Genomic DNA, 24,351 nt, shown 5'->3' on the forward strand with positions numbered 1-24,351 from the left:
TCCAGACACACTGGGAACGGAAGTTATTGGTCTCTTGGGTCATCTCCTTGTGGGAAGCGTGTCGCGGACCCTTTAAGTCTCCATCTCCCTTGCCCTCCCCCGCCTGAGACAGGCTGGGACACCCGGGACCTGACATTTGGCGGAGCCTAACGTGGGAGCTAAAAATAGCCACTCCGGGTTACTTCGGGGCATTGTTTCTGACACACACACACACACACACACACGCGGGCTCTATGTCACCCTGCTGGAGTTACCCCGTACCCTGGCAAGTATATCTAGCCCATACCCTCCTCTTCGACCTCTCAGGGAGACCAACTGCACTCAACTCTTTAAGAAATTTCGCAGTCTAGGATTTTGGATGGCGGGAATAGGCTTTTGTTCCAAGGACCCTACTTTGAAAACTCAGAGGCAGGCGGGAACCTTAGAGGCGTGTCTCCGCAGCTGGCACTTGGGCTAGGGGTGGGGGGGCGTGGCCTTTTGGGGTGTGCGGGCTCCTGGCCAATGGGTGTTGTGAAAGGCGTGGCTCATGGCGGGGCGGGAGTGAGGAGGTGGCTTCAGCTCTCTGCATCTTTCCCCTTCAAGCAGGTCTCACTAGATCCCGGAGAGCCTTGGTGCTCTCCGGTTCCTTGGATTGTGGCAGTGAGTCCCACCAGACCTGCCCTTTGCCCACTGCTTCCGAACGCCGGGGTCTCGTGCCCTCCAGGCCGGGACCCTATACCCTATTCATTTTTTCTTATTGCAGCGCCTGAGTCTTTTCTTTTAAAACAAGATGCCGTCGGGTTTCCAGCAGATCGGATCTGAAGTAAGGTTCAGCATTCGGGGGCTAATTGGGAAATCTGGTCCAGTTTTTCTTGGGCTGGGGTTGGGGTTGGGGTCAGCTATGCGGTTATTGCGCAGGCGCAGGGGTTGGAGCTGGGGGGCTGGCTATTTATATTCAGCCTAGACAACCCGTGACTGTCAAATTCCAATCCCGCCAAGAGACAGAGTGGGTCCGAGAGACTCTTTACGAGCTTAGGCTGATTCTGAGGAATCCAGAACTTGTCTCCTACCCTACTGTGTGTTGCTTCGGGTGACACTACTCACGACTCTGTTTGGGAAGGCAGATCCCGCATCTCACCTTCCCGGAGCTGTTCAGATTTACAGTGTTTCTAGGACCCGAGCACTTCGGGGGCCCCACCCCCACTCCTGGCAGTCCTCCAGGAGGCTGAACTTTCTCTTGGCCTTGCTGTGGGTGGAGGGGCAGAGGGGAGTGTCAGCCCCCACCCCACCCCCCAGCTCAGGTTTCTGCTTGGAGACAGACTGTGCCGCCAGCAGCAGCCACCGCTGCCACTGCCCCTCACACCACTCACACTACCATCCCTCCTCTAGCCCCTGGGCATGGTTCTCTCTCCCTGCTAAAATCCCCATCACATCCCAAGTACTTTCTCCCAGTTTGGGAGCTGAGGGGAGGCTAGGCCTGGACCTAAAAAGCTACCCCCAAAGCAATGACCCAGATGCCCTTTCTGGAATAGCCCTTCTTGGGCCTGTTTAAGGCCTGCTGGAGCAAGCTGAGAGAACTTCAGAGGGAGGAGATGAGGCCCAGAGCTAATATTAACACAACATTATTAGTTTATACAAACCGGCACTGTCTGGGATACTGTCACAGATGATTTTGAGTTTTGTAAGAGTTTTCACAGACTGACAGGTAGCAGAGGGAGACAATATCACCTGACAGAAGAGGAAATCCAGGTTCGGGTTAGAGTAGGGAAGTGACTTACCCAAGGTCACACAAGTCTGTGTCTGTCTCAAGGTCACAGGGGAATTTTGAGGTCCAGATCCTCAAACCTTTGCCTCTAGTGTGGACAGAGAGATCAGTTTTTTCCTCCATGCCCAGGTTCCCGAGGAGTTGTGTTTACAGTGAGATCTTTGTACAATTCCTAATATGGTCCACTTTCTCCCGCCCAGTATGTTGGATGGAGCCCAGCATCTTCCTGCTTCAGCTGGGCCTGGGCCCCTGAAGGAAGTCAAACATGATTCTAGGTGACATAGCTTCCTTTGTTTCTGTCTGTGCAGGATGGGGAACCCCCTCGGCAACAAGTGACTGGGACGCTGGTTCTAGCTGTATTCTCAGCTGTGCTTGGCTCCCTTCAGTTTGGCTATAACATTGGAGTCATCAACGCCCCACAGAAGGTGAGTGACCTACAGCTGTTAGGGTGGGGGTGGGGGTGGGGGTAGGGAGAATATATCAGGTGGTGGAGAGAGAAAGATCTCTAGAGTCACTCCCATATTGCCCTCCCCAGGTGATTGAGCAGAGCTACAATGCAACGTGGCTGGGCCGGCAGGGTCCTGGGGGACCGGATTCCATCCCACAAGGCACCCTCACTACGCTTTGGGCTCTCTCCGTGGCCATCTTCTCTGTGGGTGGCATGATTTCCTCCTTTCTCGTCGGCATCATTTCTCAATGGTTGGGAAGGTATGGCGCTGGAGGGCGGAGGCCGGGAGGAGTAGGAAGGAGGGCCGCAGCACGGGTGTGGTGACCAGCCCTCCTCTCTGTGTGCCTGCCAGGAAAAGGGCTATGCTGGCCAACAATGTCTTGGCCGTGCTGGGGGGCGCCCTCATGGGCCTAGCCAATGCCGCGGCCTCCTATGAGATACTCATTCTCGGACGGTTCCTCATTGGCGCCTATTCAGGTACCCACAGGAGCTATGGGTCTACTCTGGGCCTCTGTTCTCCCTAACTACGGGCTTCTCTATGGGACTACGCGGCTATCCTCGGCTCTCTCTCCTTCCTTCTGCCCAGGGCTAACATCAGGGTTGGTGCCCATGTATGTGGGAGAAATTGCCCCAACTCATCTTCGGGGTGCCTTAGGAACACTCAACCAGCTGGCCATCGTCATTGGCATTCTGGTTGCCCAGGTAAACGGACCTGGCCTTGTGGGGAGCTAGGAAGGAGGGGTTGGAGTGGACGTCCATATTTGGGCAGGAAGAACATCAAAATTGCTTTTTCTCTTTCCTGTCTTTTCTTGCAGGTATTGGGCTTGGACTCTATGCTGGGCACAGCTACCCTGTGGCCACTGCTTCTGGCTCTCACAGTGCTCCCTGCTCTCCTGCAGCTGATTCTGTTGCCCTTCTGTCCTGAGAGCCCCAGATACCTCTACATCATCCGGAACCTGGAGGGGCCTGCCCGAAAGAGTGAGCCCTCCCCTTGCATCTAGTCCAGGCTCATGCCCCCACCCTATCTCGCTAGCAATCAGGCCTCCTGTCAGGTTCCATAAAGCCTGGCATTCCCCACCCCCAGGTCTAAAGCGCCTGACAGGCTGGGCTGATGTGTCTGACGCACTGGCTGAGCTGAAGGATGAGAAACGGAAGTTGGAGAGAGAGCGTCCAATGTCCTTGTTCCAGCTCCTGGGCAGCCGCACCCACCGGCAGCCTCTGCTCATCGCTGTGGTGCTCCAGCTGAGCCAACAGCTCTCAGGCATCAATGCTGTATGTATGGGCCCCGGGCAGAACAGGGCTCAGGTACCAATTTGGGGAGAGGGAGAAGGGAACAAGTCACCTTCTGCATTAGCATTCAGGCTCAGTCCGGTTTGGTGTGGTTAAAGAAGCAGACATCCCTAGCTCTCTCTCTCTCTCTCTCTCTCTCTCTCTCCTGCTCCCTCACTTCTAGGTTTTCTACTATTCAACCAGCATCTTCGAGTCTGCTGGGGTGGGACAGCCAGCCTATGCCACCATAGGAGCTGGTGTGGTCAATACGGTCTTCACGTTGGTCTCGGTAACTGCTTGCCTGTGGGATGGCCACATCACTGGTGTCATAGCCCTGGGTACCCTGGGGTCCTACTCTTTGTTGCCAACTGACCGCTGCCCCGCCCCCCCCAACAGGTGCTCTTAGTAGAAAGAGCAGGACGGCGGACACTCCACCTGCTGGGCCTGGCAGGCATGTGTGGCTGTGCTGTCCTGATGACTGTGGCTCTGCTGCTGCTGGTGAGGCCTCGGGACTTAGAGAATACAACAGTCTAACTCATGGGGATAGCCCCAAGAGGCTCTGTGGCTGGCTACACCAGGACCATGGGTGCTATAGTCTATGTTTCTGAGGTACCCTGGCCACACTGGGGCCTAGCGTAATAGTTCCTGTAAAACCTCAGGAGCAATGAAAAGCACAGCTTTAGCAAGAAACCAAATATTCTATCTTGAAACCTCCTGAGAGCAGGGCTGTGGTGGCACACGCCTTTAATCCCAGCACCTGGGAGGCAAAGGCACGTGGATTTCTGAATTCAACGTTCAGGGCACCCCAACACTGGGAGATTGAGGTGCAGGCCTTGAAAGTTCAAGGCCAAACTGGGCAACCTGTGACACCCCATCTAAAAGGGCAGAGGACAGGGGATGCTCCCGGCCTGCCTTAGCTTAGGACAGCTTCTATCCAACAAACCCTGGAAAAGATTTCAGTTCTCTGGGCCAAAGGCAAGGGGAGATCTAGAGAGGCCAGAACCAAAATTTCTGCTATTCCTTCCTGGTCTCTAGGAACGGGTTCCAGCCATGAGCTATGTCTCCATCGTGGCAATATTTGGCTTTGTAGCCTTCTTTGAGATTGGCCCTGGCCCCATCCCCTGGTTCATTGTGGCCGAGCTCTTCAGCCAGGGCCCCCGCCCAGCCGCCATGGCTGTAGCTGGTTTCTCCAACTGGACCTGCAACTTCATCGTTGGCATGGGTTTCCAGTATGTTGCGGTAGGTTCCCTACTCTTCACCCAGTTTCTGACATCAGTGGCCAGAGGGGCAGTAAAGCACCCCTAGTTCCCTCACAGTCTGGTCAGGGACTCCCAGCCCTGCAGGTGACCTCTGGAAGAGAAGTCTGGTGGAGCTATTTCCTCAGAATCAAAGGAAAGACAGGCGGAAATAGATGGGTGGAAACAGGTGGTCCAGCAGCTTAGATTCTTCTAAGAAATAAAGCAGTGGTATAATTTAAACTTTCTATTAATGCTATAACTGGTCTAGGGATCTACCCCAAGTGCACACTCTTAGGAGAGCAATGGGTAGAAAGCTGAAGGAGATTTTCAGTGCTAGCTTTCCTTCCAGTCATTACCACCGCCTCTCAGGGAGAAAGCCCAGCTCTTCATTTGCCCCAGCTTCTGTAGTCTTTGGTTACTGGCTTCCCACCTCTGTCAACATCTCTTTCTCCAACTGTCCCAGGATGCTATGGGTCCCTACGTCTTCCTTCTATTTGCCGTCCTCCTGCTTGGCTTCTTCATCTTCACCTTCCTAAAAGTGCCTGAAACCAGAGGCCGGACGTTTGACCAGATCTCAGCCGCCTTCCGACGGACACCTTCCCTCTTAGAGCAGGAGGTGAAACCCAGTACAGAACTTGAATACTTAGGGCCAGATGAGAATGACTGAGAGACAAAACAGGGTGGGAGGGCCACCGTCTGCACCCGGGCTCCCTCCTTTCCTCTGCAGCACTTTAGCCCTCTCTTCCCTGTTACCTCCAGGATGAAGGCAAGGCAGCCTGGGGACTGGGAAGCTGGAGGGAGGGGTGGGTCACATACCCCGTTCCCCTCGTGTGATTCTTTTGGATTATTTATGTGTGTGGCTAGGCTGTGGCCACCTAGATGGGCTTTCTCCCGTCCTGCCTTCCTCCTGCCCCTACCCAGACTCAGCTCTAGAATCCTTCTGTTCCCTAGAGAAGGGGTCTGCAGGAGGATGGGGCCACCCTGAATTCAGCAGGATGGACAGCAGAGGTGGGTGTGAGCAGAGCTTTCCTACCAACCAGGACTCCTCCCACAAACTGGCACTTTCACTCAACTCTTGCCACACAGATTCTGGGTGAAGGGGGTTGTCTTGACCCCTCCTCCAGGGCAAAGGATATACCCTCCCAAAATCTAGCCTTGCCTCCCTGCAGGCTCCACCCTCCCAGGCAACAGTATGAACATACGGACAGGGCAAGGGGTAGAGCACATTAGACTCCACTCAGGGCCCTCGCTTGCTCCCAGGGCTGCCAAGTGTGGGTACCAACACTTTCTTGTCCCCTCTGGGAAGGGTGTTAAACCTGAAAGCTTCTGACCAACTCGGAGCAGGAGGGGATTGGAAAGGCTGCTTATAAACACTGGTTGGGAGGGAGCCTTTGGTACTTTTTGTATATTTTAAAGAACAGATAGGGAGCAGAACCCCAAGGGCTGCTGTATTAAATGTGTATATAGAGATTCCTCCATAAAGTCACTGTATGAAGACGAGAGTCCTGTTGTGGAGGGCCCAGAGGGCGTGCTGAGAGAGAAGATGCCTCACTCACCTCTTCCACCTTGTCCTTCCTGTGCTCAGGATGCAGATACCTCTAGATTCTGTCACTCACATCCGCTTTCATTTCCCCCCCTCCAAAAACCAGGGTCTCACTGTACAGCCTACACTGGCCTTGACCTTGTACCAAACCTCTTGCTTCAGCCATCCAGAGCTGGTTTACAGGCCTGAACCCAAACGCTCCACTTTTTAAAGCAATGTTTTCTTGAGACAAAGTATGTGGGCCAGGATGTCTTCGAATTAGGAATCCTCCCGTCTCAGATTCCTGAGTGCTGGCACATCTGGATCCCTACTTTGATTTTTATCTACTGCTTAAAGAATTATTTTTTTTATGTATGTGAGCACACTGTCGCTGTCTTCTGACACACCAGAAGAAAGGATCAGGTTCTGTTACAGATGGTTGTGAGCCACCATGTCATTGCTGGGAATTGAACTCAGGACCTCTGGAAGAGCAGTCAGTGCTCTTAACCACTGAGCCATCTCTCCAGCCCTATCTACTACTTAAATTGTTTTGTAAACTGTATTCACAAGTGCCCGGGCACTGCACAGACCTCACCCTCAGTTATGGATCCAGTCACTCTTGGTGGAAAGGGTTCCTGTCACAACTAAATAGCTAGGGATACAGGAGCAAGGAAATATGGCAGGCCCTGCCTCCTGTTCAGGGCCCTGCCTACTGTTTGGGGGCCCTGCCCCACCAGTGAGTATTCATCCTCAAACAGAAGAGCCAGAGACCAGGACAACAAGAAAGCCTGCTTTTGTTTTTACTGGAGGCTCAGGTGGCACATGACAGTTCATAAAATGGCTTCAGAGGTGTTGGGGGGAGGTCGAAGGGAAACAAAAAATAAATGGGTGGGAAGAAAAACAATCAGGAGGAGGGATGAGCTGGCTGGTTCCTTCTCAGCCTGACGAGGGAGGGAGGTGATGCCTCTGAACAGTAAGGATGGACCCTTCCTTCAACCCATGCTAGGGGAGGGGGAAGAGAAAAAAGCCAAAGGCTGTTGCTTTGGCCCTCCTGAGTCTCAAGGGAAAAGCTGATGTTTTGATGTCATGAATTAAGGGAAAGGCGGGAGGGGGTGCTGGGTAGAGTCAGTTGGAAACTGGCAGATACCTGAGAGAGAGAGAGAGAGAGATCAATCACAAAGGGTCACTTAGCAGAACCCATCCCTGGACTTCTTAGTCACCTGCCCTGAGAAACAGCACTCACCAGATGGTAGCTCTGGGTGTCCTCTGAGTTGGATTCACTCCAGTATGGTGGTGGGGGGGTCCCCACTGTTGATAGGTGCTGAGGTCTAAAAAGCAGTGTGAATTAAGACTTACTTGTTGACGCCCTCCCACTTCAACCTTTTCTTAACTTTCCTCTTCTCGTCCCTACCAACCAGTTCCCACACTGCACACTCCACAGCTGGGGTGGGGATGGGGCACGCAAAGGCACCCCGGGCTTCATTGCCTGTGCAGGGGTCCTGGTGAGTGGTGGCTGGCAGGGGTGGCTGGCAGGATGCCAGAGGAATGGGGAACAAGGAAGCAGAGGTGCAAAGGGACAAAGAACCGCAGCTCTCTCTTCGTCATACCAAGACCCTCACCTCTGCGGCTATAGGCTGCCGGGGGCCAGGGGGCTGCTGCCGACGCCGCTGGAAGTAGGGACGGTTTCGTGGACGCTGGGGCTCAGGCCGGGAGCCATCAGTGGGGCCTTGGCTGGGCTTGGTCTCTCCATCCCCACCTTCTGTGGTAGGCTGTTGGGGCGGCCTGGGGCGGAAAGGCCTAGAAAGAGGAACAAGCTGACAGGATCAGGAACTGGGCAGGCTCCCTTCCCAGGATTCCCAGTCTTGTCCCAATCTGCTTCAGGCTCTGGAATTTTGTCACTTCACACAGGCTTACACTGGCCCTGAAGGGGAAGACAAAACAGTCTTACCTTCGGTACCTGGGCCGGAATCTGGGTGGGGGTACCCGCTCATCTCCCTGCTGTTGGTCACCCTCCAGTGGGGCTGTCTCCTTGGGTTCTACCCCATCGGAGCCCTGGGAACACAAAAGGCCTAGGTGGGCTGGCTGTGGAGCTCCTGGTGTCTTTGGTCTTCCTCCCTTAGTTCTACTTCCTGGGAGGAGTCTCTGACCTCACAACCCCCCAGCGTCTTTCCATGATGTGGAGAACTAGCTCCCTGACTACAGCTGTCTCACCTCTATGGGCTGTTGCTGGTTGGGGGGCCGAGGGCCTCGCACAAACCGCCTTCGATAGAAGAAGGGTGGCGGGCGCCGTCGTCTAGGCCGCTGCCCCGAGTCCTCTGCCCGCTCCCCTTCGCTGCCAGGTTCTGTCCCCCCAGAGGGAGCTTCTGCCACCATGGGTGGTGGGGCTGCTGGGCGAGGCCGAGGAATGAATCTACGGAACCTGCGGCGATTGGGGGCATAGCGGCTGCCCTTCACTGGCACCCCCCCAGGCCCAGTTACATTAGCAGCTTCTGCACCCTGGGGAGGTAGAGAGGGAGCAATCAGAATTTGCCCTGACAATGAGCACACAGCACTTACAAACCTGCCAGACCACTGGGGTCCCCCTTCTTCAGGCCCAAGTCTATTATTCCTCAAAACCACTCCTCCTTCGCCCCCTCCCCCGACGGGCAGCAGAAGGAGTTTGTACCCATCTGAGAAGAAACAACTTGTCCTTAGAAATAACTGCCACATTCCCCCCAGAGTGTAAAGACAGGACAGGATGAGATAGAGAGAGCCACTGTCCCTCCTTCATTCCAGAGGACTGACTGAGGGTCCTGTTAGGGCTGGGGTCCCGTGTAGAAAACAGACATGGAAGTGCTTGGTGAACTAAAGAGAAGAAACCCACGTTACTGGCTGGTGACAGGGATGGGTTCTTTAGGACAAGTCCTAGAGCAGCACTAGTGTTCGACAACATCCAGGTCAGAGAGTACAGGCCCCGTTTCCACCACAGCCAGAGCAGAGCTGGTCCCGGGAGAGCCAAAGCCTTGGCTGACCTCTGGGCCACCCTCCCACAGTCCTGGCCAACCCCACCCCACAGCAGCTCCCAAACCTTCTCTCCTTCCACGACATCAAACTCCACAGTCTCCCCATCTCCAACACTTCGCAGAAACTTCCTGGGGTTGTTTCTTTTAATAGCTGTCTGGTTGGGGGAAAAGTCATGAGAATGGTGAGGGCAGCAAAGCAGGGTCCCATGGGCCAGCCTCCGCCTCCTCCCAACTCCAGTCTTGGGGACATTTTATTGGAGTCTAGGGCTGGAGGGCAGAGCAAGAAAATGGTCAAAGTAGGAGGGGGAGGGGGAGGGCCTGGAGCACAGCTCCACAGTATCACAAGAAAGATTAGTAGGAGAAAGCCATGAGCTAGAGGTCTGAGGGAGCCACTATCCCCAAGATGCCCTCCCCTTCTCCTGTGCCCCTCAAGGACTTCAACCATGGAGGCAGGAGGAACTCAAGAGCAGAACAAAGGCTGACCCGGCTGAAGTTGTAAGGTGGGTAAAACGTACTTGTGCTTCTTACCTGGATCCCACTGAGCATTCCACCACAGCAGTGGTTCTCAAACTAGCCAGCATCAGAATCACCTGGGAGCGCATTAAAACAGAGTGCCCGGCCCCAGCCCCAGTCTGATTACTTCCGTGGCTGGGGGGGCGGGGCCTGAGAATTCAGGTGATGCTGCTGCTGGTCCACAGAACACACTCTGAGACTCACTGCACCCAAGTGTCTCTGGCCTTTCCCTCAGACAACTGCCTGATTCCTTCCTGTGGCGTTAACAGGTCCCAGGAGGTGGTGAGCATGCCGCGCCCTGAGGGCACACACAATCTGACAGCTGTTTAGCAACTCAGTGGCTGTTGGGCTAATAGTGGTTCATACAGGCACCTGAGGCAGATGGGAGGCCAGCTATGGGCAGGCTATTGTGAAGAGCCAGAGAAATATACTGTGTGCAGCTAGGGGTGATGGCAAAGGCTTCCAAAGAGAGGGCAGGTGCCTCCCCTCAGAAAGCCAACCTATCTCTTACCTGGTGAACAAAGACATCCTCCTTCGTGTCATTCCTGCAGAACAGGATGGGGTGTTAGGGGTGATGGGTAAGGCGCTCAGCTCCACTGAGGCCTCCCTAGGTACCCATCCCAAGATGGGCCTAGCCTCTCCACTGCCCCAGCTCCTGGGGGTATCATGGGACCCTGGGAGCTAGAAGAGCAAGCCACCAGGGCTCCAAAGCCAGTGCAAAGAGAAGCACGCTGTAAATCCACAGTGAGAGGCTTGGCCTTCATAAGAAAAGGTAGGAGGAGGTAGCAAAGGCACCTTGAAGGAGCCAGGACAGCGTCACCTTCTACCCCAGAGGCACCTCAGAACCTGCTGGTGCCAGGTCCAACTGTCCCTGGCCAATATTCCCTTCTCCCTTCAACCCCTGTTGGGGTTGGAAAATTCCACAGGCTCCTTCCTTCCATGTCCAAGGAGGGGGAAAGTGGGCCAGAGCCAGGGGTACAACTGTGAGAACAGAATGCGATATCAGGGGCACTCTCCACACAGCCACAAAGCCTGAGCCGCCCTCAGCTGAGAGCCACAAGCTCTCCACACAAACTAAACAAGGGCGAAAAGACAGATATACTCAGTCCCTGTCACCACCTTGCCTATGACTATGGTTTAGTTCCAGGACAGGGGACAGGACTCCTTGCAGGAAGCTGCCTTCCCCAGAACAAATGTTCTAGTTTTAAAGTACTCGGATGTGCACAAAGGTCAGCCTGTGAAGAGGGAACTGAGGCTCCCAGGAGGGCCTGGCTGGGCAGGGCGCCTGAGCTGGGGAAGGCCAGAGTAGGGGGGCCTGGCTCTCCTAGGTCAGAATCTGCCCGAGCCTCGCCTAGCTTGGAAGGGGTGGGGCTGCATCTGAAGCAAAGCAGCAGTCCGAGGCTAGGCAGGCGCCCTCCTTCACACACACCAGCTTCAGTCCTGTCGTTTAGGGGTGGGTAGTGCGTGCATGGCTCAAATGAACCACAGCTCTTGAGCCTCCAGGGACAGAAGTTGTGAAGGTGCCAGAGTGTTGCCCTTAACCAGGAAATCAGTGAGGACTCCAATCAAGAGCACCAAACATTCTACCCTAAAGGCACACAGCATGCTAAAAATAATGCAGCAGCTCCAGAAGGTGAGACAGAGGAGCTGGGAAGGTCAGGGTCAGGTTTGCCAAGTTCCTGGATCATTAATCCTCTGCTGCCCTTGAAGATGTGGGTGCAGCTTCTTGCCAGTAAGCATACATTTGTGCCGTGGTTAAAGACTTTCAACCAGCCTCAGCTGGACATCACAGCCATGTGCCTTGGCAGGGTAGAGATGAAGTAAGGTGTCCAATCCCACAGGTCAGTTCGGAAAAGACACCCGTTCCTCCCCCTCCCTGGGTTCCTCGGATACCTGTTGATGAATCCGTAACCATTCCGGACGTTGAACCATTTGACAGTGCCCAGGACTTGGATTGCTGCCAGGCAGAGATGCAGTGGGGATAGTAAGATGGGGGAAGAGACGGAGTTGGGCTGAGTTTTGAGAGAAAACTAAGCTAAAATCTAACCTGCTTCCCTAATAAGCTGCGAGTCAACCCGACTTCACTAAAAGTGTCAAAGTACTCTTACCCTCGACCTAAGTGGAAAAACTCACACAGGGGTTTCATGTTCCCAAACCAACGTTCCTCACATCCTACGAAGTTCAGGTCTTTCACCTAGAACCGGGTACTCACCTGGTCCACCCTCACTCAGGGTTAAAACTCAACAGCCATTCTAGCCCTCCTAAATTTAAGAGACCCCATTCACCTGCTTCCCAAGCTCAGAGGTCCACCTAACAAGAACCGGAGTCAACTACACCAAGCATCCCGCAAACAGGGGTGTGGCCAGACCTTGAGGTTTTATTTTCCTACCCAAAGCCTTAGCTGAACCTGTCCGCCCCGCCCTCCGGCTCATGAAGGTGCGGCAAGGTTTCCCTCCAGCGGAATCCACTAATAGTTTGTTCGGCAGCTCCCGGACCTGTTAGTCCTTTGGGCCAGGCCTACCTTCGGCTTTCCAAACCCTGCTTCCCCTCCCCCAGCCCGCCGACCCTCAGAGCCGCCCTAGCGCGTGCCCCCCCCTCACCCAGCACCGGCTTGTCCGCCTGACTCCGGGCCGGGGGCGCGGGAGTCCCCGAGGCCGCCGTCGCCTGGTTGCCAGGGGTGCGAGGGCCGGGCGCTGAGGGGGTCCCAGCAGCGGGGCCAGAGGCGGCTCCGCCCCCGCCGCCCGCCCCGCCGCCTGCTTTCTGCGGCTCTCCCGCGGGCACCGGTACCACCACCGCTACCACCCCTGCCGCCGTCGCGGGCACCGTCGCCGCGGGGGCCGCTGTCGCCACCACTGCCGCCTCCGCCTCGCTCATCCCGCCGGGTCCAGTACCGGCCCCCGCCGCCACCGCCTCCTCCGCCGCTGCCACCACCACCACCCCGGCCCCTCCCCCCGGCTCGCGGACCGGCCACCCCGCTCGGTCCTCGCGCCCCGAGCCTCGCCCGCACGCCTGCCGCGGGCCCTGAGCCAAGGCCAATCGCAGTCGGCCGAAGCGGCGCGCTCTGGTCCCGCCTCCCGGCCGCCGGCCAATCGTCGCCGCGCAGCCCCCCAGGCCCGCACGCCAGCCCCGCCTCCTGGACTCCGCTCTGAAGCGGCGTCCCCCTCCCGCAACTCTGTAAGTACACCTGGGCCCCGCCTCCCACCGTCACGTGATGCACTCAGTCCAGCCCATTGGCTAGTGGCTCATTTCCCCTCCCCCCTCCGCCCCTTTCCACCGGCCGCGGGAAATCAAACCGGCTAGTGGCGCCCCAACGGCCACCTGGCTTCTGCGCGCAAGGCGGGGCCGGGGCGAGCCTCGGAGGTTGCCCCTGACGACCCGGGTGGGGGTAGCGGCCAGCAGCCGCGGTTCTGCAGCGAGGGGGGCCCGCTGACCTCCACTCTTCAGACGGTCGATGCCCGGACTCTCCATCCGGTACTGCCTGGGTACCTTCCTGCACAGAACGTCCACGCGCACTCCAGGGCAGGCACAGTGGCTATCACAAGCAGAAGCTCATCGTTTTTATGTTTTTAGGGTTTTCGAAGCAAGATCTGTGTAGCACAGCCTGGCCTTGAGCTCCTGATCCTGTTGCTTTCGCCTCCCCAGTGCAGCCTTGCTGAGTTTGAAGTCAGCTTGGGTCATATAGTGAGTTCCAGGACAGTTTGGGCTACAGTGAGAGACCAAGAAATGAGAAAAAAAAAAAAAAGAAACAAAATTTATAGATTTAGAACAAAGCGCAGCTCTTTTCTTAGTTTTAATAAAATATCCACACATGTAGCCAACACCCTAAGATACCTTCTTTTTTAGGTTCTGTATGGTAGATAGCACCCGTAATTCCAGCACTCTGAAAGCCAAGGCAGGAAGATTGACTAATCTGAAGCCAGGCAGAGCTCATATGTTAAAAACAAGCAAACTAAAGGACGTTATTTTTGCTCCAGGAAAGTTCTTTTAAGCCTCCTCTGGGTAACCTGGCCTCCTGACCTTCTTGCCGCGGTTCTGGTTTCTCCCATTGAGCACTTTCCGATTTTCTTAGGTTCAGGATTGCAGGACCCCTGGCTCACCTGCCTTGCACATGCATGCTGTTTGCTTAAAACTTGCTATCTTTGCGGCTAGGGGGCCGGAGGGAGTGTCAAGTATCAACTATCCTATCTTATCGTGACTTTTTAAAAATATGAGATGGTTTTGACCGTTTATTTCCTTTAATCCTCTGAACACACATTAGACAGTAAATGCCACAGCAGTAAGACTTTTGTAATAATCTTGGCATCTGGAACAACGAACCACCAATCAGAATAAGTGTTGGTTCCCAATCCGCAGACGGCTTTAAGTCACTCTTTCCGAGGGCCGCCTCCTCCACATGAGAGGACATGAGCGACACTATCCACAATTCATTTTTATCTGGTACAGCACACCCTGGGAGGAGCACGGGTGCGCTGTGGCGCAGGTCTCCGCCCCCCAAATGGGCTCTGACAGTGCCCGCTACGCCGACCGCCCCGGTATGATCTCTCTCCCTGTCCCAGCGCGCCCTCTGCTGGCCACTTCTGGGGTCCACCTAGTCATAACTCCAACCCCAAACCTGCCCACTGCACCCCTCTCTCTGGTCCTTTCAGAGCTGAGGATTGTGATTTTTAGGGTATCCGGCATAGTGAATAGAAAAAGAAGAAAAGAACCAAATCGCCAGGGAGGCAGTAGGCACGCAGAAACGACCACTTCCTTACACTGTTAAAGCTTCTAACTCTAACCCTGACCTCGAAAAGAGAGATCCCAGTTGAGGAAGGCAATCAAGATATCTCACTGCTGCAACAGAAGAATCAGAAAGGTGTCAAAGGTACGGAGGAGTTCAGGTGTGGGCCGTATAATGAGTTCGAGAATGAGAGGAAGCCCACAAGCAGAGGTGAGCCCTTTTTGTATTAAGATCTTTAAGAAAATGGCAAAGACCAGGGTGTAGCTCAGTAGGTGGACAGCTTGGCTATCATCCAGAAAGTCCCAAGTTTCAGCAGCTTGAGAGTCGGTTTGGGTTAAGAGCACCAGCTGCTCTTGCGGAGGACCTGGGTTCGATTCCCAGCACATATGGTAGCTCTCAACCATCTATATAACTTCAGTTCCAAGAGATCTGATGCCTTTTACGAACCTCTGTAGGAACCACGCATCTGCATAGTGCACATACATATGTGCAGGGGAAGCACCCATTAAAAACAAATTTTAAAATATTATTGTATTTTCATTTGCGTGTGTGAAAGAGGGCTTTTGCTGCCCAAGAACTTGCTCTGCAGACCACACAGAAATCTGCTTCCTTCTGCCTTCCAGTGCTGGGATTTAAGGCACGCACCACCACTGCCAGGCTTCTAAAACTATTTTTAATAAAAGAAAGATAGGTTGTGGTGCTGGGCTTTGAACATGTTAGACAAACACTCTACTGTTGAGCTATAAGCCAGCCTCTCAGACTGTTTAGCTTATTTTCAGTTTGGTGGTGGTTCTGAGATAAGCGCTCCCTCTGGAGACCAGGCTGGCACAGGTTCACAAGTGCTGAGATCAAAGTTATGTTCCGTTATGAAGCAGAGACTCTCTTTTTCCACCTAAGATATTTGTGGAAGATTTTTCTTCTTTCTTTCTTTCCTTTCCGGGGATCCTGGATAACTGTCCCACTGAGATATATCCCCCAACTTTCTCACCCCCCCCCCTTTTTTGTACATTTTTTTCTTCTGAAAAGACGGGCCTCATTAAGCTGCTCAAGTTGGCCTTTACTCTTTTTTTTTGTTTTGTTTTTTGGATTTGTTCCCCCCCCCCCCCAAGATAGGGTTTCTCTGTGTAGCCCTGGCTGTCCTGGAACTCACTCTGTAGACCAGGCTGACCTCAAACTCAGAAATCTGCCTGCTTCTGCCTCCTAGAGTGCTGGGATTACAGGCGTGAGCCACCACTGCCCCGCGCCTTTACTCTTTCTGAAACTTAGGTAGAACTTGACCTTTTGACCTTCCTACCTCAGTCTACTGAGTACCTAGGCTTCCTTGACATTTACCCCTTCCACAGACCGGGCCTCCCTACCCATCTGCTTGTTTTCAGCCGATCTCACATCTCTAGCACTGTCAGGGCTAGCTGTGCTCTCCTATGTCTTGTCTGTCGTCTTATTTAGTCTCTGGCTTTTCTGATCACCTTCTTTTTCATTTATTAAACTTTATATTTATTAGCTAGGCTAGGCTAGTGGTATACACCTTCAATCCCAGCATTCCGAAGGCACAAGCAAATGGAGCTCTGTGAGTTTGAGGCCAGGCTGGTATATATAAGTTCTAGGAAAACCAGAGTTGTATGGAAAGACTGCCTCAAAAAAAAAAATCACTTTTATTAGGGGCTGGAGAGATGGATGGCTCAGTGTTTAAGAGTGCTTGCTGCTCTTGTTAAAAACAAACAAACAAGGATTTGGTTTGCAGCATCCAGATATCGGCCCATAACCATCTTACTCAGGTTCCAGGGGATCTGTCACCCTCTGTTGGGTGTCCTCAGGCCCTGCTTGTATGTAATGCGCTTGCATACTTGCAGGCAAATGCAATTTTATTTTATTTTTTTCTTGGTTTTTCAAGGCAGGATTTCTCTGTGTCACAGAGCCCTAGCTACCCTGGACTAATTTTGTAGATCAGGCTGGCTTTGAACTCACAGAGATCCACCTGCCTCTACCTCTCTTTAAGGCGTATTCTACCAGGTCCTTGCTGCAATTTTTTCTTCTAAATTACACACACATGGTGGAACACATGCCAGAGTGCATGTAGAGATCAGAGGACAGCTTGTGGGAGTCAGCTCCTTCCTTCCTTCTACCATGTGGGTCTTGTGGAAGACGCAGGTGGCAAAGCTTTGCAGTAACTGCCCTTTCCTGATGAGCCTGCTCACTGATGCCCACTTCCTGAGAGCTCTCAAACCTGTGTCTTTCACCCTGAGTCCTTCCAAGGCCCCTTTCAGTCTTCTGAGCAGGACAAGCTGAGCTCCACTCTCTCTTCCTTTCACTGGATTAGGTTCCCAGCATGTGACCACAACTGCTATCTCCTGGCTATTCTTCAGAGCCTCACTTTCAGAATAATCCCCCCCCCCCCATGCCAAGGCTTACTTAACAAAGCAAAGGTGAACCTTGGTGGCATTTACTTAAAACATTCCAATGATTAAAAAGCTGGTGTTAGTCAGAGGTGGTGGCGCATGCCTGTAATCCCAGCACTCTGGGAGGCAGAGTTAGGCAGATTTCTGAGTTCAAGGCCCGCCTGCTCTACAGAGTGAGTTCCAGGACGGCCAGGGCTACACAGAGAAACCCTGTCTCAAAAAAACCAAATCCAAAAAACCAAAAAACCAAAAAACCAAAATACCAAAGAACCAAAAAAAAAAAAAAAAAAAGCTGTTCCTTCACAGCACAAATTTTGTAGCCTACATGGTTTTCCCTCTTCCCTGGTGAGAGGAGAAGGTTAAGATGGTGTCTTGCTATGTAGCTCTTGTTGGCCTGGGACTCAGGCTAGTCTTCATCTGCTGGAGATCCTCCCAAATCCTGGGATTAAAGAAAGGTGGCATGCCTCAACTAGCATCCCAGGTGCATTCTCTCCCTCTCCTCTCCTCTCTCCCCTCCCCCCTCTCCCCCCTCTCTCCCCCCTCTCTATTCCCCCTTTCTCCCCCCTCTCCCCTCCTCCTCTCTCCCCCTTTCTCCCCCTCTCTCCCCTCCCTCCCTCTCTCCCCCCTCTCCCCTCTTTCTCCCCTTCTCCCCCTTCTCTACTCCTCCTTTCTTCTCCCTCTTCCCCTCTCCCCCTCTCTCCCCCCTCCCCTCTCTCCTCCTCTCTTCCCCTTCTACCCCCTTCCCCCTCTCTCCCCCCTCTCTCCCCTCCCTCCCTCTCTCCCCCCTCTCCCCTCTTTCTCCCCTTCTCCCCCTTCTCTACTCCTCCTTTCTTCCCCCTCTTCCCCTCTCTCCCCCTCTTCCCCTCTCTCCCCCTCTCCCCCCTCCCCTCTCTCCCCCTCTCTTCCCCTTCTACCCCCCTCCCCCCTCTCTCCCCCCTCTCTCCCCTCTCTCCTCTCTCTCCTCTTTCCTCTCTCTTCTCTCATTCTCTCTCAATTGGTTTTTCAAGACAGGGTTTCTCTGTATAGCCCTGGCTGTCCAGGAACTCACTCTGTAGACCAGGCTGGCCTCAAACTCAGAAATCCACCTGCCTCTGCCTCCCAAGTGCTGGGATTAAAGGCGTGCGCCACCATGCCCTGCCCGGAACCGAACTCTTGTGAGTCACCTTGTGGGTGCTGGAAATTGAACCTGGGCCCTCTGGAAGAGCAGCTAATGGTGTTGACCACTGAGCCATCTCTGCAGCTCCCTTTGTTTTGTTTTTTAACACAGGGTCTCATATTCCCAGGCTTGCTGGCTTTGAATCCCTAACTCTCCTGATTGCTTAGGTTATAGTAATGCAAACCAGCCCTAGTCAAGGGTTGTTTTTTTAAAGATTTTTTTTTTGTTTTTCTTTTTTCTTTTTCTTTTTCTTTCTTTCTTTCTTTTTTTTTATTTTGATTTTTTTGTTTTTTGTTTTTTGTTTTATTGAGACAGGGTTTCTCTGTATAGCCTTGGCTGTCCTGGAACTCACTCTGCAGACCAGGCTGGCCTCAAACTCAGAAATCTGCCTGCCTCTGCCTCCCAGAGTGCTGGGATCACAGGCGTGCACCACCACCACCAGGCTTGTTTTGCTTTTCAAGACAGGGTTTCTCTGTGTAGCCCTGGCTGTCCTGGAACTCACTCTGTAGACCAGGCTGGCTTTGAACTCAGAAATCCACCTGCCTCTGCCTCCCAAGTTTTTAAAGATTTTATTCTGTGTATTTGTGCATGGTCTGCCTCCACTTCTACCCACACCTTCACATGGAACTTGCTTAGGGGCTGAGTTTTATCTCTTTTGGCTCAGACATCCTCCTAAGCTGACAGCTGGAAAGCTCTAGGGCCCCGCTGTATCTGACAAGAGACTTCTGTCTCTGTCTTGGAATTATCCTCCTTTGTGAGTGGTGAGTCAGCAGCTGCCTAGGGCTTGTTAGCTCCCTTGCCCCCCTGAAAGGTCACCCCAGTTTATTTTCAGCAAAGCAGCCATTACTACTATGTTACCCCCCCCAAAAAAGAAAAAGAAAAAACATAGTACACATGCACATACCACAGATAAATACACCACATACATACATGTACACACACACACATATACATATGCATACCACACATCACCCATAAATACAGCACACACATACATGTATACCACACATACAAATACACCACATATACATCACATACATACACCACACACCACAAACACACACACACACACACACACACACACATTATACATACTATATACACATATCACAACTAAGTCAGGAAATGTATACAAAGCAATGATAGGATGTGTTTAGGTGATTTTCTTTGTCCATTGTCAGCTGTATCTAATATAGTTACTTATCAGGACTGGGGTGGTGGATAAAAGGAAGGACTTGTAAAATCAATAGAAGAAGCTGGGTGGTGTGGTGAATGCCTTTGATTCCTGCATCCTGGAAGCAGAGACAGCAGATCTCTGAATTCAAGGCCAGCCTGGTCTACAGAGTGAGTTCTGGGACAACCAGGGCTATACAGAGAAACCATGTCTCAAAACAAACAAACAAACAAACAAAAAGCAAAATAAACAACAAGAAAGAAGAAGGTGAAACAATTACTACCCCAGACTTAGCTTAATGAAGTATCTTTACATAGTACATCAGTAGGACTGGAGAGATGGCTCAACACTGGCTGATCTTCCAGAGGCAGCAACCACATAACAATCTGTACTGGGATCTGACGCCCTCTTCTGGCATGCAGGTGTACATGCAGATAGAGCACTCATACACAAAATAAATCTTTAAAAAGAAAAGAAAAAGAAAAACTACATGTGTAAAAGTGTTGAGAATGGAGGGTGGGGGATGGCTGGAGAGATGGCTTTTTAGTTAAGAGCATTGGCTTCTCTTCCAAAGGACCTTGGTTCAACTCCCAGGACCCACATGACAGTTCACAGCTGTAACTTCAGTTCCAGGGCTTCTGACACCTTCACACAGACATATATATGTAGGAAAACACCAATGCACATAAAAATGAAAAGATATCATCAAAAATGTAAGCGACTTAACTTAAAAAAACAAACAAACAACTGGAACTGGGCGGTAGTGACCCACGCCTGTAATCACAGCACTTGGGAGGCAGAGGCAGGCAGATTTCTGAGTTCCAGGCCAGATTGGTCTACACAGTGAGTTCCAGGATAGCCAGGAATACACAGAGAAATCCTGTCTCAGAAAAAAAAAAAAAACACAACAACAACTGGATAATGGTCTTACAAATAATCATGGCTGTGAATTTCTCAAGGGCCAAAGACTTAACACCAATTCAGAGAAGTCTTTATAAGTATTGATGTTGACCATGGCAACATTGTGGACATTTTGGAAGTAGATGGTGAAGCCAACCCATTTTCATTTAGGGCATCAAACCAGATTTTATGCCAAGTTACCAGTACCATACCATGTTTCAAATCCTGACAGTGGACCAAAGGAAACTACTGCAAGTACAAGCTCAAATAAAGAAAACTTTCCTTATTGTTGTTTTGATGTTGCCATGGTGAGTCCAGCCGGGTCTCAGACTCCCTTTAGCCAAGGACAATCATGAGTGCCTAAGGCTTTCTGGATAGCAGCTGTGTACTCCAGTGCCCAGCCCAGATAAACAATGTTATGCCTTGACACATTAGTTCTGTGGGTACTGAGAAATATATAGGGTTTTTTTCTTTTTGTTTAATTAATTAATACACTTTCTCTTCCTTTCTTGAGACAGTTTCTCACTATGTAGCTCTGGCTGTTGTAAAACTCTATGTAGAGCAAGGTGGCTTTGAATTCACAGGGATCCACCTGTCTCTTCCTCCTAGTGCAAAGATTATAGACAGGCACCACCATGCCTAGCTCCATTAAAATATCTGAGCATCTTTTTTCTTTCTACATTTTATTTGGGAGCTTATGACACAGTAACAACACTTTTCCCATTGCTCCCTCCAAATTCTTGCACACACTCCACTGCCCCCCCTCAGTCCCCCTGAGCATTTTTTTTTAACTAGGTTTTGTTTTTCCAGAGGCAACTATCGATGTCTCCACAGTCAGTGATACCTTACCCATGGCATCACTTTTGGCAGAATTTATATTTGTCAGTAACTGTTTCAAAGAATGAAGCATACTAAGAATTCAAAGCAAGAGTGTGCTGAGGTGCGCCCCGAAAACTCCACGTTACAGCTTACAGTCATGGACCCAGATGCCGATGCAGTAATCTTTTTCTTTCTTTCTTTCTTTCTTTCTTTCTTTCTTTCTTTCACTTTATCTGCATTTATTTTATACTGAATTTATTCCTATGCCATGAGTTTTTGTTTCTTCAGTTCTTCTGGGATATCTTTTTCTTCTGCACAGCCTCCTCTTCGGGCTTTGGAACGATCTGTTCCTTCTCAGTGAGGATCATCTCAGTGTGGCAGGGGCAGCTCATGTGTGGGTTAATCCAGCCATGGGCTCTGTAGGTTCGTCGGCGCATCTTAGGTGCCTTGTTCACCTGCATGTGTTCAATGACTAGAGAATCCGCGTCTAAACCCTTAAGTTCAGCATCAGTCTCTGCATTCTTAAGCATGTGCAGCAAAACTTCAGCACTCTCTTTTGGCCACCGTCCCCTTGTCCAGCCCCTCTGTTTGGCTGGGGCGCACCTGAGTGACCGACTCCACCATTACACTGCTGGAATGGCACACACTGCTTCTTTAAAGTGACATCCTTCAGATACTTGGTGGCTTTGTGGATATGCGTACCCTTGATGGCCTGGGCAGGTTCCCGGGTGTTGTTAAAGTGAACACAAAGGTTTGAACAACTTGATTTGCATGATTTTGTGGGGTTTTCTGGGTCAAGGGAGTAGTGAACCATCTTCATAGGTCACCCTGGCCGCTTACGGGAAGAGCAGTAATTTAATTTTTTAAATACACTTTCAGATATCCTACTAGTTTTGTGTTACCTTTTTTATTTTATTGTGTGCATGTGTGAATGTGGATGCCTGTCCCATGGCACACGTGTGGAGGTCAGAGGATTTCCCTTCTGCTGTGGGGTCTGGATATCGAACTTGAGGATTAGGCCTGTGTGGCAAGCGTCTTATCCACTGAGTTATCTCACAGGTCATCTTTTAATACTTCTTTTTCACCTGAGTTTCACTACGCAGCTAGCCCTGACTAACCTAAAACTAGCAATACAGACTAGGCTGACCTTGAATTCACAGAGATCTATCTGACTGTAACTTCTTGTGTCCAGAGTATAAGAGGTTAAGGGTGTGTGCTACCAGCTTTGTTTGTTTGTTTTTTGTTTTTCCTGAGACAGAGTTTTTCTGTGTTGCCCTGGCTGTCCTGGAACTCACTCTATAGACCAGGCTGGCCTTGAACTCAGAAATCCACCTGTCTCTGCCTCCCTAGTGCTGGGATTAAAGGTGTTGTTTTTTGTTCTGTTTTGTTTTGTTTTTGTTTTTGTTTTTTTAACATTTATTTTCACCCAGATATTGGTGGTGTATTAGTACTAGCACTTGGGTGACAGAGGCAGGCATAACCTGTGAGTTCAAGGCCAGTCTGGTCTATAGACTGAATTTCAGGACAGCCAGGGCAACACTTAGAAACCCTGTCTCAGAAAATCAAAAATAAAATGAAAACATATTTTAAGAAAACTAAATGTGCTCAAGGAGTAAAGCACTCACCACACGGGGTGATGACCTGGGTTCAAGTCTCCAGAACCCACAGGAAACCAGTGAGGTGATACACATCTGTAGTCCCAAGTGCTCCTACTTGAGATAGGAGGTATAGACAGGAGAATCCAGGAATTTTGGGGGCTAGCTAGCAGGCTACACACACACACAACAAAGTGACCAAGCTTCAAATGGGGTGGAAAACAGGGACTCTAAGCTGAAATTGTCTTCTGAATTCCTCACGTGGCACATGGATGTGCACAGTCATACACACACCAGTGTACACACACATACACACAAAGAGTAAAAACAAATGAGGTCTTGAGAGATGGTTCAGTGCTTAGGAGTACTTGCAGCTGGGCAGTGGTGGCACAGTCCTTTAATTCCAGCACTTCAAAGGCAGGGGCAGGCAGATTTCTGAGTTCCAGGACAGCCAGGGCTACACAGAAAAACCCTGTCTTCAAAAACAAAAACAAAACAAAAAAGGAGTACTTGCTGCTCTTGCAGAGGACTGAGTTTGTTCCTAACACCCGTGTCAGAAAGCTTGTGGTTATCTTTACTCAGCTCTGGGGCCTCTGAGATTTACCTGCATTTACACAACTATACACACCAGCACTCAGCCAGACAAAGTTTAAGGCCAGCACGGAATATTCAATACCCTTTCTTAAAGAGAGAAAAGCAAGCAAGCATGCGAGGGAGAACCCAGTGAGATGGTGAGTACTACTTCAGTCTCAGTACTTGGAGGCAGAGGCAGGAGAATTTCTGTGAGTTTGAAGCCAGCCTGGTCTATTGAGTTCCAGCATAGCCAGAGCTATATAGTGAGTTCATGAATTAAAGGGGGTGGGAGGCTTTCTCTTAGTGGTCTCCATCATCAGGGGTCCCTTCTTTTCCTTACCAAATATATTTTCATTATGCTAAACAAACAAGCCAACTAACTGGTAAGGGACAGAGGCACAGTGGCGATCCTGGAAGAACATTCAGAGGCCCTGATTTCAACTCCCTAGAACCATCAAATAAGTTAGCAAGTATAGTTCAAAGCTTTTGTGCTTTAGTATCTGAAGAAGTGTGCTACTATTTAGAATATTTTTTATAATCCGTTAAAAGATTTATCCCACTTTCCCCCTCCCTTATGTTCATTAATGGTATATTCCCTAAATCCTTTGCATTAGGCAACCACTAATATACTGTTTCTTTGGACTGTGTTTGTGATATTTAGAGTCCTATTAATTCTAGTTACTGCCTCTGAATAGCCCTAGCCCCAAGCTTTGCACCATTTGACTTTTACAGTTTTCACATGTGTCCAGTAGTTCATATCTTTTTCAGTACTGTGACAGAATTTTTAAATAGGGTTTTACTAGGTAGCACAGGCAGGCAATCTTCCTGTTTAGCCAGGAGATAGGATTACAGGCATATATTACCACACCCAGAGAATGACCTTAAACTCCCTTCTCTGCCTCCAAGTCTTTTGTGCTGGGATTACGAGGACCTGTAATGTGGCAGGTACCTGTGGTATGTGCCTGGCTAGGATTGGAGTATGTAGGCTACCATAGCCTTGAACTACTGATCTGCGGATCTCAGCATTCTCAGTGCAGGTATTCCACAGAAAAAAGACAGGAAGTTTGGGGAAATTGAATGAAGGATCTAGGATGAATAGTCCTACTGTGCTACACAAACATGTAATAATTCCAACTAGTGTTTGCAAACATTCCATTGAATTAGAAATTAAGATATTTAATATCCTTATTTAGTGGTAATGAAATTAAAGTACAGTAATTTGAAGTGATTTCTCAAAACTACAGGTGGCGGTGCATACCTTAAATTCCAACACTTGGGAGGC

The 24,351-nt window shown here is 51.1% G+C and overlaps 2 protein-coding genes and 1 pseudogene across 7 annotated transcripts; 1 reads left to right on the forward strand and 2 right to left on the reverse strand.

The window, feature by feature from the left end:
* The first annotated feature begins 559 nt into the window (after window positions 1–559).
* On the forward strand, window positions 560–6,186 carry Slc2a4 (solute carrier family 2 member 4). 2 transcript variants are annotated; one of them, XM_052196965.1, is made up of 12 exons: window positions 560–639; window positions 743–802; window positions 2,053–2,169; window positions 2,280–2,452; window positions 2,545–2,669; window positions 2,779–2,894; window positions 3,008–3,170; window positions 3,277–3,464; window positions 3,646–3,750; window positions 3,858–3,959; window positions 4,497–4,700; window positions 5,163–6,186. In XM_052196965.1, exons 2-12 carry the CDS (start codon window positions 770–772, stop codon window positions 5,364–5,366), a joined length of 1,530 nt encoding a protein of 509 aa, XP_052052925.1. In that variant the 5' UTR covers window positions 560–639; window positions 743–769; the 3' UTR covers window positions 5,367–6,186. The 2 variants fall into 2 exon arrangements, with proteins under 2 accessions (XP_052052925.1, XP_052052924.1); XM_052196964.1 differs by having other exon boundaries at window positions 560–802.
* Window positions 6,187–6,999: 813 nt separating this feature from the next.
* On the reverse strand, window positions 7,000–13,866 carry Ybx2 (Y-box binding protein 2). 5 transcript variants are annotated; one of them, XM_052196483.1, is made up of 11 exons: window positions 13,754–13,866; window positions 13,568–13,616; window positions 13,168–13,439; window positions 11,630–11,693; window positions 10,248–10,281; window positions 9,289–9,378; window positions 8,433–8,717; window positions 8,170–8,273; window positions 7,841–8,018; window positions 7,465–7,549; window positions 7,000–7,368 (listed from the first exon to the last, which is right to left on the reverse strand). In XM_052196483.1, exons 3-10 carry the CDS (start codon window positions 13,202–13,204, stop codon window positions 7,499–7,501), a joined length of 843 nt encoding a protein of 280 aa, XP_052052443.1. In that variant the 5' UTR covers window positions 13,205–13,439; window positions 13,568–13,616; window positions 13,754–13,866; the 3' UTR covers window positions 7,000–7,368; window positions 7,465–7,498. The 5 variants fall into 5 exon arrangements, with proteins under 5 accessions (XP_052052443.1, XP_052052444.1, XP_052052442.1 ...); XM_052196484.1 differs by lacking the exon at window positions 13,568–13,616; XM_052196482.1 differs by having other exon boundaries at window positions 13,568–13,866.
* A 7,296-nt stretch (window positions 13,867–21,162) lies between these two features.
* LOC127694651 (60S ribosomal protein L17-like) lies at window positions 21,163–21,715 on the reverse strand (annotated as a pseudogene).
* Between the last annotated feature and the right edge of the window lie 2,636 nt (window positions 21,716–24,351).

This window comes from Apodemus sylvaticus, chromosome 10 (genome assembly GCF_947179515.1).
Source record: "Apodemus sylvaticus chromosome 10, mApoSyl1.1, whole genome shotgun sequence".
NCBI lineage: Eukaryota > Metazoa > Chordata > Mammalia > Rodentia > Muridae > Apodemus > Apodemus sylvaticus.

Excerpts from the sequence above, each read along its gene's own strand:
- Slc2a4 (XM_052196964.1), top strand. The coding sequence starts at position 770 with ATGCCGTCGGGTTTCCAGCAGATCGGATCTGAA. Across the intron at positions 803-2,052 it reads TCCAGCAGATCGGATCTGAA|GATGGGGAACCCCCTCGGCA; the intron begins GTAAGGTTCAGC and ends CTGTCTGTGCAG. Across the intron at positions 4,701-5,162 it reads TGGGTTTCCAGTATGTTGCG|GATGCTATGGGTCCCTACGT; the intron begins GTAGGTTCCCTA and ends CAACTGTCCCAG.
- Ybx2 (XM_052196481.1), bottom strand. The coding sequence starts at position 12,610 with ATGAGCGAGGCGGAGGCGGCAGTGGTGGCGACAGCGGCCCCCGCGGCG. Across the intron at positions 8,718-9,288 it reads ATGTCGTGGAAGGAGAGAAG|GGTGCAGAAGCTGCTAATGT; the intron begins GTTTGGGAGCTG and ends CTACCTCCCCAG. Across the intron at positions 7,550-7,840 it reads GGCAGCCTATAGCCGCAGAG|ACCTCAGCACCTATCAACAG; the intron begins GTGAGGGTCTTG and ends ACTGCTTTTTAG.